This window comes from Lichenostomus cassidix, chromosome 4 (assembly GCF_008360975.1).
Source record: "Lichenostomus cassidix isolate B80296 chromosome 4, HeHo_3.0, whole genome shotgun sequence".
Lineage (NCBI taxonomy): Eukaryota > Metazoa > Chordata > Aves > Passeriformes > Meliphagidae > Lichenostomus > Lichenostomus cassidix.
This window is the reverse complement of record NC_139484.1, coordinates 43,792,286-43,806,463: the sequence shown is the minus strand read 5'-3', so window position 1 is coordinate 43,806,463 and position 14,178 is coordinate 43,792,286. Positions and strand designations below refer to the sequence as shown.

The following is a 14,178-nucleotide window of genomic DNA, read 5'->3' as shown; positions in this document are numbered from 1 at the left end:
GATTTATAGGTGACCACTAGGGCTCTACACTTAGTTTTCCATGGCTACCTGTATTTGAACAAAAAGACTGGTAAGTATACTGGAAGTATTGCTCATTGAATAGGTGATTCTCCCTGTTCTAAAGATGAAGGGGAAAATGCAAATTGGACTGCCCCACCTTTTACTTAGGTATTAGTAACAGCTGCAGGTGCCCATGTTATTGCTGGAGAGCAGGGTATTGAGGATGTAGACCTGGCCCTTGTGGTTTATCCTGTTCCATTTAAGCTATTAATTAGGTTATTGCATCCATAGCTGGAGTTGCATGTGTAATCAAGATTTATGTTGCTGTGGCAACAAAGAGAGACACAACTGTGCTGAATTTCCTAGATCTTTGAAGCAGTTCTTACCCAAAATAATGATATTGAGAATTTCCATCGGCATGTGAAGAAGAGTATATCTAAGAGGGGCCCTCATTAACAGGCTGAAATCTTGCACTGAATTGAGTGAATTCATGCTCCTCATCAAAAGGTTAGAGAAAATGGGCATTTGTAAGAGAGAAGACAAGGAAGGCCTGTGGCTCAAATTAATCAAGAGCAATTGATTTCAAGACAAATAGGAGCAATGCAGGAAAATTGCAGGGTGGTTCCAAGAGGCCGTTGACAAAAGCTTTGTGCTATATATCAGGTATTGTGTTTGGCCTGGATATAAAGGCAAGGAGGAGCTGCACATGACCTTAGAGGTCAAGACTTCACAGTATGATACATCAAATTAAATAGTTGCGCCGACATAGCACATGCTAAAGGAGATGGAGAAAGGTGTAATAAATGAAAAGAAGATAAAAATCGTAAGTGACTGTGAGGAGGTAACTTGAGGTAGGCGAAGAGGACTGCAAGTGATTCTGAGCTGCAGGTAAATGTGAAAAGGTGTTGGTAGACTGTGGTAGAGGCAGTGTTTTTGAACTGAAACCTACCTCCTGTGGTTCAGTGTCAGGGCACCCCAGGTATCTGGGAGCCAGCAGGTATTTTGTTCACTTGAGGATTAGGTATTTAATACCATTAGTCAACATTGTACTTTAAATGCTTTCAAAAACAACAACAAAAATTCAAACACACTCCACCTCCCAAAAAAACCCCAAACATGATTTTAAAAAAATGTTTGAAATAGGAGTTTGTGATTTTGGTTGTTTTCATTTCAAGGTCATTAGCTTAAATGTTTTTCTTACTTCAGCAGTGATAGAAAATATCTAAGCAACATGACTTTTATTAAAGTAGTATCCTTGAAAAGTTAATAATCTAAAAGGTTGCAAAATATTAATGGAAATGGAAGAAATTAGATTACCTCAGAATCAGAGAACTTCCACTGAGATATAGAGCTATGGAGATATATATTCTGTTTATACAATTCCTTCTACCTCCTGGGAAGCTGTAATATTTTAGGGGTTTTTTTGTTTGTTTGGCTTCATTTTTTGTTTTTTTTTTAACAAAGAGACAAAATAGCAGTGTAGGAAAGAGACAACGGACTATAACCTATTTACTTTCAAACAATTTGTTCATGTACTGCAGTTGTATGTGATGCACTGGTGATCCATTGCCCTGCATATTCAGCAGAACTGACAATACAGTTTTCATCCAGTTTCCTCATTTTAATAGACCAGCTGCAACAAGGGCCTCATGAACGAATGAATGAATCACCAGGAAGATGACCAGATAGCACTGAAAGGGAGGAGAATCCTACTCTTCAGTACTTACCCAAGTTGCTTGTTTGCAGGAGGTGGACGTTTGTTGAGCTGCATTCACATTCCAGGGACTTGACAAGACTTGCTGCAGAGTGACTGAACAGCTCAGTGCCAATTTCCTGCACACTCCCAACTCTGCTCCAAGCCTCTGCATGAGCCCTTTGACAGGAGCATAAGCACAAGAGAAGAACTGAGCATGGGAAAAGTGTGTCCTTAATTACCACCTTCTGCTTCTCTTCTCTTTGCTGGTCTTACCAGACTGCTTCTGCCAGCTTAAATGAGAACTGGAGCAGATGCTGAAGCAGTGGGAATTCTGGGCAGATTTTCATTACCTGCTTTGCAAAACAGACTTTCCAATTATCCTGGAAGTTAAATCTAGAAGTTAGATGAAATGAACGTTTTCTACAATTCGTCTCCAGCAGAGGCACTGTCTGGTACTTTCAAGGCAAAGAAGTTGTAATGGTTGGTTTTGGTTAGAAAGAGAAATAGAGGCATTGAGTTTGGCTTGTAAAGTTACATGGGTCTAAGTTTCTGGGGTTTTTTGGTGACAGTATACTTACGTGAAAGTGGTAGAGCTGCGGGTCAGGACAGACTCCACAGGTTCCTTGCCTTTTGTAAACATTGAAATGAAGAGGTTAATTGCCAGGACATTTCCCTGCTGTGCTGCAAAGTAAAACCTGATAGCATTATGGATCTCGACTGGAAAGTCAAACTGGCAAGTCTAATTTCATCATGTGCCTTAATTACCTGCCAAATATAAACAATCAGCAGGAATAGAAATTGTTACAAAATGCTGCATGAACTAATTTGTCTTTTAGTATACTACTGTTACTCTATTATAATAAAATTATTTTCTTGACAATATTTATTAAATATATATAAAAATAGTAACTTCTAATGCAGTGTGGTAATACATAGATACTCCAGCATGTCTCATGTAGCTGAAGATGCAGAACAAAATCCCAGTGAGCAAGAAAGTTAAAGGAAGAACCTAAAGGTCTTGTGCAATTCAATGTAGACACTTTAGTAAAAAAGAGAAAAAAAGACAGCATTTGGAATTCAGTATGAATGGTTCAAAACAGTCTGCATTTTCTGGTTCTTTTCTTAAGAATTGCAAAGATTGAACAAACAGCTTCATGTGGAAAGATAAAAGCACTTGGATGCACTGAACCACATAGTAACTAAACATGAAATATAAATTAGAGTAAGGAGCTTATCAGGCAACAAAAAAAGAGAAATAATTGTTAGTCTTTGGAATTACTACTTATAAATAGAAGATTCCTAGGCAGTTGAACAACAAAATAGAGTATGTTTTGAGGCAGAGAAAAAAGACAGCTGGGGACATGAAACACTTAATTTGTTTTATTTAAGGGTCAAATAAAAACAAAGTAATGGGCCTTTATCTCTAAGGAATACTTACTTGAAGTTACTGCAAATAACCCATTCTATGTGACAACATAACTTGAAATGGCATTCTGAGAAAAGTTCTGATTGAGTAACTTCTGGCACATGTAATATAATTTCAAGATTGTGTTGCTTCTCTTGTTCTTTCTGTTACAGCTTTTCACTCTTCTGTGACACTGAAAATGTGCCTATTAGCAAAGCATTATACTGTTCCTGAATTTAATTTTTTTGTATATGTGTCTATTCACCTAGTAAAAGGTGAGCTAATGCATCATAACAGAAAATTGTGGATTGTAGAAAAAAGATAAAGTAAGGATTATGAAAATATTGAACATAAATATTTTGAAGGGACATATTCATAGATACTGCAGTCAGAATAGACTGTGACATTTGTTAACAATTTGTCCCAACCTCTTCCATAGTATCAGTGAAATGGATCAAGCCTTGCATACTGTTCTGTAAGCAATCACACACACTTGAAGTACGTTGTTTTTTTCAGTCACTGGGATTAACTCCCATTTTTTAAATTAAAAAGATTGTATTTGTTGGACAGGTATAGGACAGATTGTGTCTGTAGAACAGCTGAGGTGACAGCTCACATTATTTATTACACGTGTGTTTTTAAGATAAATGTCTTTTTCCTTGTTAATATCATAATTTCTCATATATTATAATCTGTTTTCTCATACTAATGTATTTCAGTACTAAAAGTGAAGAAGAAAATTTTATTATGATTCCAAAATGTATATTATTTGAAAACCAAGGAAAGTAAATTGAAGTATTTTCTTCTGACATTTTCAAATGCAGTCAAAGGAGTCTCTTTCATAATTTTATCTTGATAATATATTGCTTAGTCTCTTGGAAACAGGCTTTAATCTCTGTTGAGTTCTTGGACAGTTGAATGAGGTTTTTTTTTAATAAAGGGAGGAAATATTTTCTTAATAAACAGGAGTTTGAATTAGTTTGAAGAATGCCTTAACACTTTGAAATGTAATCTCATCAGGCTTCATCATATACTCAAACCTGACCTGGTTGGTCCTTGATGAGAGGATATATTAAGGAAGATGTAAGATTGTGTATGAAGGGATTCAGTGTCTACATCCTCTTGGTGTTCTTCATGAGCTTAGGAGTAATACTTAAAGTTTAAGAAGATACCACTTCTCGAATCACTGAACTAAAGTACTTTGCTAAGAAGATAGTGGAGTGGGAGTAGGGAAGTTGGGGTTTTGTTGCTGAAAAATTTTAGCGAACTCATCACTTTGACAGGGTTGATAAGCCACAAATAATGTGTCATTTTGGGGCTTTGATTTCAGGTTCCAGGCTGTATTTCAAGTAATGTATCAGTAATTTGCCAACCTACTCACATTAGCAACAACATAAAAGTTGGTTCTTAACATACTGTTGGTTCTCAACGTCCTGTTGGACTGATAATAGTAAAGGTCTTTCCAAGCTGAATGATTCTAGGATTCTATAATCATTCTGCACTTCCATTGAATACAGGCTCTCTTTTGCATCAGATAAGCTTTTACTACATTAGTGACCTTGGGAATGTGCCTATTGAATAGGCATGTGCAGTTACATAATGCTTCTCAGTGGAGATGATACATTCACATTTTTTCACGACTTTCATGAAATAAAATCCGATCCTTTGAGTAAAGTCTATTTTATAAATATGGCTAATATAGATGTAAAAATGGATGTAACAATTTTATGAATGTAAACCTACAAGGTCCTGAATCATGCATGCCTATAAAGTGTAAAGTCTATGCTGCAACAGTTTGTATTTTGCTGCACATAATCATCATTATGTTTTCAGGATGGAACATGAGGCTACCCAGCTAGAAAAACAGCATGTGCACAGTGTGTATGAAAATACAGCTGCCTACTTCAGTGATCTGCAGACCAAAGCATGGCCTCGTGTTCGGAACTTTCTGCTGGAACAAAAGCCTGGCAGTCTCGTTGTTGATATAGGTAAGCTGTTCTTTGAGGTTGTTTTTAGAAGCTTTATTAGTTTATGTGTTAATCATACGTAGCCTTCAGATGACTTCAGATCAACTGTCTTTAGACCTTGTTTAAATTTGTTTTAAAATTGTTTTTAATCCCCAATGCTAGATGCCATATACCACTTCTTTTAATTCTTTAGCAGTGTATCAGGTAGACAGTAAATATTTTTTTTCCTTTATTTTTGTTGAGCTGAGTCTTAATCTATCCATTTCTCCTCTGTCTTAATGTTCTGTCATTCCCCTGGAGCCGTTTTAAAAAAATTATGTTAATAGCTCAATTATTTCATATTACAGTTTGTTTAGATCTCTTGGTTTATGTACTACCAGTCTTCAGTTTATTGGTTTTCATTTATTCTAAAGCTCCTCCCTTCAAGGCTTCTTATTAAGAGAAATCTTCTGATGTGATTGCTATTAAAAATATGAATATATAGATATATATATCTGAGAATCTTCCTATGATCCTAAATATGGACGCTAAAACCTCATTTTCCTGCAGTGTCACTGTCTTCCCTATGTGTTCCATTTATACCTTGATTTTCTGTTGCTTCTGTAGGCTTTCTATGAGTTTCCAGGTGCTGGTGTGTTTCCTCTGTTTGCGTTATGACTTCAGTCCTATACAGCAAATCATTGCAAAACAAAGCTTTGTTCGCACAATTGAATTTTCCTTAGTGTTTAAAATAATAAGATGCTTTTACACAGCAAGGTTTAACAAATGTGCTCAATAAATTATGTATCTGCTTCATTGTATAAGAGAAAAACATCATTTGAATATGCTCTAGGCCATAATCAGAATATGTATCTGCTGCTGCTGAGCACTACACCAAAAATACTTGATTGTTGTTATTTTGAATATGTAGCTATTTTTATATGTCTGCACCATTTTCACTAATAATCTCAGGAAGTATCCTATGGCATACACTCTCTCAACTGAGAGTTAAATTGATATTTCTCAGCCAAAATTTTGTCACTGCAATAGAAGTCATTTGAAGCTTAGCTGACTTTGACTCATTATCAGCAGGTATCATGAGTTCTTTTAGGCTTTATCAGCAGTGATTGCTGAAAGCTTAAGGTCAGCCAGTTGCAGTCTCATCTGGAGCAGTCAATCCTCACAGCTGCCAGTAAGAATATTCCCATTAAGGCACACGAGGTATCTTCTTTTATGAGGTTTAATAAGATCTACAGGAATCTGACTATTGTGTTTACTTTTGGAATGTATTTAAGGAGGAGTTGCACTAAAGTGGCACTAGTGCCTAGTGGCACTAGAATTTTCAAAATGAGATCTTCAGTTGATAATTTTCTTTTCAGTTTAATACTATGTTTTATTAAAATATTCTGTCTAATTGCCTTATTATTTTTCATTGATCAAAATGCATGAAAATAGCTTGGCCATTGTTAGCTTCATGAAGGAATTCACCCTCCATGAAGGAATTCACCCTCCCAATGACTCATTTAAAAGTGAATCGCTGGCAGATGTACATTTTTAGAATACTGGGATTATTGACACTATTTAGCTTCATTCCAGAGAGGACCCTATATTTCCAAAAACTCAGAGTGATTAAAAAAACACTTCATGAAAAGCCATGTATTAAGCAACTTAATCTTCTAAATTAATGTATGGTTGAATAAATGTGTTCCTCTGCTAACACTATAATGTATAATACTTTATATAAATTTTTAAAACTTAACAGGCAGAGCTTCATGATTTTTTGCATGTATTCCTTGAACTGCATTAGCACTATTAGTATTTTCCATTTCTCTCAAGTGTTACTTCAAAGAATAGTGCTTGCTTTTAGCTTAGAAATATGCTCTTTTTCACCACTGAAGTGTTCTGTTCTGCAGTAGTTCCCGTGCTGTCTCTCTAGATAATGGTGCACATTAACATCACCGAGAGCAGCAGCTCTGCAAGAAGCAGTGATGTTTCTAAAGATAACTCCAGGCCTTTAAATTGAATTACCAATACTGAGATGATTCTCTTTGCCAAGCTGCTACCCCGTTGCTTGGCTGTCAACTTTCAGAAATTATTCCTCACTAGTGACCCAGAACTGCAGTGAATAGTTCTCAATATAATTTTGAAAAGTGCCTATTATGCATAAGGCATTGAGGGATCTTCTGAAAGATTTCAGTTCAGTACAGCACAGTCCTTGAGAAGACAGACTTTTAGGTGGAAGACACTCTGGAACAGTTTGTTACATTTACATGAGTTACTGCATTGGCCCAAAGACAAAAGGAGGATGTGCCTGCAACATGGAAAGAACTTTCGTGATTTATGGTTATTTTTGAGTCTGTATCTAAAGTAAAAAATTTCCTCTCTGACCTATGTCAGTGGCATTTATGGTTTAGGACTTTGTGGAGAGAAATGGGATGCACTGGAGAGGTACTGCATGGGGTTTAGCAAAGACTGGGGAGGGACTGGGGAAAGAGATGTGTTGCAGATCGCTGCAAAGACAAAACACACTGGCTTCAGGAAAGAAAGTAATTGGAAACTGGAAGGGTATTGGGGAAAAGAACCATAATGCTTATCCTTTCCTAGCCCTCTCCTGGGTGCCCCTTTATGCTTGTTGTTGGAAACAGGATACCAGGCTATATAAAGACTCAGTATGAAGCATGGTTGGGTTTTTTTCTCTGAGATGTACAGTAGTGGCCATGGAGGACCACTCTTTCCTCCTCCCACCTGCACTTATCCTTATTCCCCACAGAAATACTGGTAACCTGCTATTATACAGGGCTGTGTAATGAGTATTTTTTGTTGGTAATGTTGGTACTGTTGCAATCCTCATAGTGTGAGCATATAATTTCAACAGTCCAAAGGAACCCTGCAGCAGTTAGGCAAGTAGGCACAAGCCCTCATTTTGTTTTCCAGGAAAATTTAGGATTAGGAAAGCCCTCATATTTTTTCACTGCTTTGGGAGGGATAGCAAATATTTGGAATATATAACTTCTGACCTATCCTTTTCTTTAGGTTGTGGAACTGGAAAGTATCTCAGTGTCAACAGTCAAGTGTATAATCTGGGCTGTGATTACTGTGAAGCACTGGTAGAAATTGCAAGGAAAAAAGGTGATGAAGTTCTGGTGTGTGACAACCTTAACCTTCCCTTTAGGGATCAGTGCTTCAATGCAGTCATTTCAGTTGGAGGTAAGACAACACATATACCTGCATTCTGGCCCTAATAAATGAGCATTTCTGAGTGTTCTTTTCTTTCCATGTGGCTTCATTTCAGTTTTTGAAACAGTTCTTTAGAACCAGGGGAGATATAACTGAAATTAATGTAGTCAACATGAAAAAACAAAATTCCATTACTCAAGAGGCGCTTTTGACCAAGGAAATCTGTGTATCATTTGTTTGTTTATATGTGGTAGAGAAAACGTTTCCTTCCAGCATGCATTTTAAACAAGTGAAAACTAATATAAATATGGCTGCTCAAAGTTTAAACAGATTAGGTGGTAAGAACAAACTCTTGGTTTCTTGATAGGATCTGTTTCGACCAGCAAATGCATTGAAATGAAAACTTTATAGCAGAACTTGAAACTCATATTAACTATTATGTGTTATGAGTTCAGATTTCTCTTAGTCATGAAATAAGAAGTCAGAGCCATACAAACACTTGTTGTCTCAAATGAGCAGATCATCTCAGCATCTTAACCCTTCTGACCTCTCTTTTTGAAACTTTTACTTATAATTTGAGAGGCATAAATTGCAAAGTGCAGATAAAAAGTCATTAGAGTACCCTGTTACAGTCTACATTTTTAGCTTCAGTCCTCCTTGAGCATCTTTCAGCATTTTTTAATGTGTCAGCAAAAATATAATGCAGGATAATTACTATTGGTAACAATCAACAGACCACTTGAAATAGAACAGAAATGTTTTTAAAATGTATTTTTCACATAAACAGGTGGAAAGAAAGGGTGCCTAATACACAAGCAGTAATCAAATTACTTTGTTTTCTTGTTGGCTGGTTAACCAGTGAGCCCTACCCACATTTTAGGTCTTGTAGCATAATTTCAGAGCTATCAGATCAGTTGAATTTGAAGGATAGCGTACCTATCTAGTGTTTATATCAATTATAAGTCTGACAAGTTTAAAAGTTCAGGTGCTATTTCAGTTCATTTAACAATAATGGATTTTAATCCCTCTTGAGTGGAGATGTGTATGTATGCCTGTGTCCATCTAATTTTAAATAAAGAGGTTTTCATCCCATTACAGAGAAAAGCAAGTATTTATGTACACAGTCAAGTACTCTTCTTGGCTTTGCTGGTATAATCATGTTTATAGGATTGATTTTTCTGCAGAACCACCAGAGTGATTCTAACCAGGAGGAATATTTAACCCATTAAAGAGTTTCCACAGTTTCTGTTGGTTGATTGTCACTTCCTTCTGGTAGACTAAGCTTGCATGCTTATACTGTCTCTGTCAGATCTGATAAAATTTTGCAGGAGGTTCTGTGTTGATATATGGCCTAACTCCAGTATAGGAGAAAATATCCTTCCCTTCTCCCTTTCCTGTGCAAGAAGAAAATTGATTTTTAAATTTTTTTTCAAAGTTTGGGAAAGGATACACTGGAGTCAGGAGTACCTGGAAACAAACACTGACCACACAGATGGGAAACTCTTCTGAGAGTTGGCTACTTTGTGTTCTTAGCATCTTGTGACAGCCTAGTTAATATTAACTGCAAGAATGCTTTTCTTGGCTTGTGATAATAAAGCTATGTTTTTATCCCCTTGGTAATTTAATCATTGTTTTGAATAAGACAGAGCTAGTTGGTTGCTTTTCTTAACTGCAGTGTTGAAATAACAGTGTCTACACCTAGAATTGGCTACTGTCAAGCAGCACATACAGGCTAATTTTTCTGAATGTATGGAGAAATCTTCAGCTCAGAGCATGCACTATTATCTGCTGTTCCATAGTAGATTGAATGTTTTCCATGTAGAAGTGGCTGGCTCCAAGTCCATTTGAAACAAATTACGGAATCAGTCCTCGTTACATCACTGATTGAATCAAATCTAGTATTGATGACATATGACAACATGATTGGTGTGTCCATGCTCAGGACAAGTTAATGCTTCTGAGAGTTTAGAGAAAATAGTTGTCTTAGCTGTTCTCTGACTGTTAAAATTGGCTCACTGATAGTCCAGGTAAATAGGAAGATAGAAATAATGTAGAAATCTTGAAATGTAGCTTTGTTTCACAATGGAGGGAAATTTGAAAATGTGGAAATTGTCCTGGAAAGAAAGTCCAAATGTAGTGATCAAAATTGTATTTTGAATTTAACTTTTTATTTTTTAATAGCATAACATAATGTAAAAAAAAAAATGTTCAGACATGCATTGTGCAATGTAGACATTCTTTTTTACAAAAATTTAATTTAATTTTACAAAATTAAAGCAATGGTGAATATTTGTCTAAATTTTCTCACTAGCTCTTTTGGAAGTGTGCTGATATAAAAGTTCAAAATATCTTTTGACTGATACTATATTTTGTATTTGTTACATGGTGAAAGGATTTTTCTATTTTCAGTAAAATAAGTCTGAAAATTGTGCCAAAAACTAAAGTCAACTTGGTACTCCCTAACTCACCTAAAGGCCAGACATTTAAGTGAAAGTTTGTCATGTTATAATGTGTTATGGGTTATGCAGAGAAACAGAAACCTCCAGCTTATGCCTGACTTTCCTTGAATCTGTTTTGGGATGAGAATAATTTTCTTCTTTCAGATTTTCCTATTCTCATCCATTGAACATAATCATAAAAGAGAGCTTTTTGAGGTAAACTTGTATTTTGGTACCTATAAATTCAGCACTGTTGCTGACTTGCAGCAAGTGATATTTGGAATGAGGCAACTGAAATGACTGAACATGTAGAACAGGTTGGTGGTGAAAATGCTCTGTCCTTACTAATATTCAGTACAAAATACCTTTCTTTTTTTTCGCAGTGATACATCATTTCTCGACTAAACAAAGAAGAATCAAAGCAATAAAGGAAATGGCAAGGGTATTGATACCTGGAGGCCAAATAATGATTTATGTTTGGGCTATGGAACAAAAAAATCGTCGCTTTGAGAAACAAGACGTATTTGTTCCATGGAACAAGGCCTTGTGCTCACGCCATTTTTCAGAATCAAATCAACCTGGAGATAAGGGTGAGTTTGTGCCTACTGTGAAAGGCCAAGACATGCAACCTGCACAGCTTGTCATCTCTGAGTGCAGCTACCAAAACAATCTGCAGCCAGAAACTGATTCAAAACATTCCCACAACATGGACCATTGCTTACCCAGAGCCTGCTGCATGAAAATTTCTGAAGAAGAAAACAGATTTTACAGTGCTCTAGGAAGATCTTTCCGCTCATGGTTTTCCTCTAGATCCCTTGATGAATCAGCCCTGAGAAAGCAAAGTGACAAAATGAAGCACCTGAAACACGAAGGAGTGTGGGCAAACAGTACTGTACCCATTGAGCACTCAAGACACTGCAGTTTGGATTTAGGTCATGATGGGGCACTGTTAAACGAACAAAGTTTAGATGATGATGATGTGTTCGTGGAAAGCTTGTCTCTCAAAAAACCACAGTGGTCACCAGCCACAGATGCACTGAAGGATTTAAATTTAAATGGAGGACACCAAAGTGTAGCTCAGAGTGAGGGTGACAAAGCTTCATTTATAAATGGCCCAGTGGGAGACAGGGACTGCATCTCTGGTTGTAATAAAGATGGTGCTGGTAAGTGTGATGCCAGCAAGTTTTTCAAAAGAACTTCAACAACTGACTCCACTGACTTGGCTTTGGATTCAGCAGTGTCTGTTGGGGACCAAACTGATGTCATGTTGGATACAAAGGCCTTCATGCGTTATTACCATGTTTTCCGGGAAGGGGAGCTGTGTTCTCTGGTAGAAGAGAATGTGCCTGAGCTTCAGATACTTTCTTCCTGCTATGACCATGGAAACTGGTGCATTATTGCAGAGAGAAGAGGAACGTAGCTGTGAAGAGAACAAAGCAGAATCCAGTGACTGAGGATTTAAGCGGTTCCTTGTGTTACTGTGATTGTGCAGTGTGACATGGAATTTGAATCTTTTACTTGTGTGCCATTCATTTTTGAGTTATTGTCTCTCAACTATTTAACTAGCTAATCTGTATATAGGAATGTAAGTGGTAGACAATATTTATGTTTTGTTAACCTTTTATGAAGTTAAAACTGTAGAGTTTTATATTGCTTTTAGCAAATAATTGTGTTTTAAAATATACTTTTCTATTGAGAAATAAAACCTTTTTATAAGACAAGGATCAGGGCATCTTTTATGAGAAATATCCTCTCAGTAGAAAGTCTTGTCTTTGTTCTTCAGATGCTAAAATGTGTCACATTGCTCCCTAGTCTTGAAGTCCTATAAACGAGACATAGACACTATGTCTAATATAGTACTTGACTGTACACTGGTAGAGTGCATGCTGCAGAACTGGGAGCAAGCATGGTCTCAGTGCTACTTAGTGGGGGGTAGAGTTGTTAATAGGCAAAAACTATGTACTAAACAAGCTCAGCATATTCTGTCATTTGATGTTTGTACTTGGGAGCAAATGACAGCACAGACTTCGGATAAAATTTTTTACTTTTGTTTTAAAAATAATGTAATTTTTTTTCCTCAAGTACAGGTGAAGTTTTATGTGTTAGCTCTCACAAATACTTTATCTTAATTTCCTTTGCTGTAGTTTTTCATTGGTTATGAGTATATAAAAGTCAGAGGGATTTGTGAGAGTGTCAGTATTATGTAAAGTTCTAAAATATCAAATCCTTGAGATACATATATCTTTTTGATAAGCCTGAGAAGCTAAGATAAAATTAATAAAAATCCAGTGCATATCTGGTCAGCTGTCATATTTATTTTTCTTATTCACTGACATGAGAATATGTATTAATGGTGTGTTAAATAATGTAGACAGGAAGAGGATAAGCCCAGTTTGCACATAAAACACAAATTTTTGTCTTGTGACATTTAAATGAATCTTTTGAGACCTAAATGATAATAGATTGATTACACAACTGTCCTGTTCCCTCCAAGACAGACCATCATTATCCATCTGTAGTAGATTGTAGCAGTTAGTAGCGTTGTGGATAAAAAGCACCTGGCTTCAGAAGATCAGCAGTGAAACTGCCAACAGCAGCCGGGCTAGAAGAGGCTAATTACCTCGTTAGCACAGAGTTACTCCATTCCTAGGCTCAATTCATAGTTAGTAGTTGCAGTGCAGGGCACATCTTCAGCTGGTGTGATTTTGTGACCTTTAATGGAGCTGCTCACATTCACATTCCCTCTCCCCTCCCACCCCAAAAAAAAAAAAAAAAAAAAATCCTCCAAACCTCTTTTGTTACAGAAATTTTAGAGATCTACATAATTAAAATGTTTGCCCTGTTATTGAGCAAGTAGCTTTGAATACAAGGCAATAGGAGTGAAATGCCAAACTTTTCCAGTCTGTGCTGCATGAGTAGGTGGATTTGGGTTTGTTCAGTAGAAAGCCCTGATGGTGCTGAATATTTTTTGATGTAGCTGCCCAGCTGTTAATTGCCACATGGTAATGTATTACAGCTTTATTTACTGGAGCCATGTCCATGAGCAATCACTTTTGTCTTCCTCATAGCTTGGGATCCTTGTACTTGATCCTTCCTGGGTCTGTACCCCTTGCACTCTCCACAGACCTTGGAAAATAAAACTGTGGCCAAAAAACCATATGTTTGAGACCTCTGAAATATTATTCCACTCTAAATGTTACTTTCAATACAGTCTGAGGCTGTGGCTTTCTGTTGCTGTATATGAGCCATACTTCAGAAAATGGGCAATATTCCCTGTCTCGCTGGGTACAGCTGCTCCTGGCTGAGGGGGCTGCACCTGCTGCATCCTCAGGCTCCAGATTTAGCCAATTAGTGCCAAAGTACCCATATTGCAGAGCCAGCATGGATTGTGCTGAGCTCCACACCACATTTGCAACGTACTTGTGTCAGACAGAGGAGGCCTGCCTCTTTTGTTGGGAATTTCTGGGCGAGCTTGAGAATTTTAGAAGAGAAGTCAATTGCTTCCAGATAAAGTAT

The 14,178-nt window shown here is 36.9% G+C and overlaps 1 protein-coding gene across 3 annotated transcripts in view; it reads left to right on the top strand.

The window, feature by feature from the left end:
- Positions 1-12,957, top strand: part of TRMT9B (tRNA methyltransferase 9B (putative)) — a 111,383-nt gene extending 98,426 nt beyond the window's left edge. For 2 of the 3 annotated variants that reach the window (XM_085058884.1, XM_085058883.1), the window contains 3 exons: positions 4,935-5,089; positions 8,081-8,254; positions 11,046-12,957. In XM_085058884.1, coding sequence (XP_084915010.1) covers positions 4,935-5,089; positions 8,081-8,254; positions 11,046-12,082 — 1,366 coding nt within the window. In that variant the 3' untranslated portion in view covers positions 12,083-12,957. The remainder of the gene's footprint in view (positions 1-4,934; positions 5,090-8,080; positions 8,255-11,045) is intronic. The other variant, XM_085058885.1, reaches the window with a different exon arrangement.
- The last annotated feature ends 1,221 nt before the right edge of the window (positions 12,958-14,178 follow it).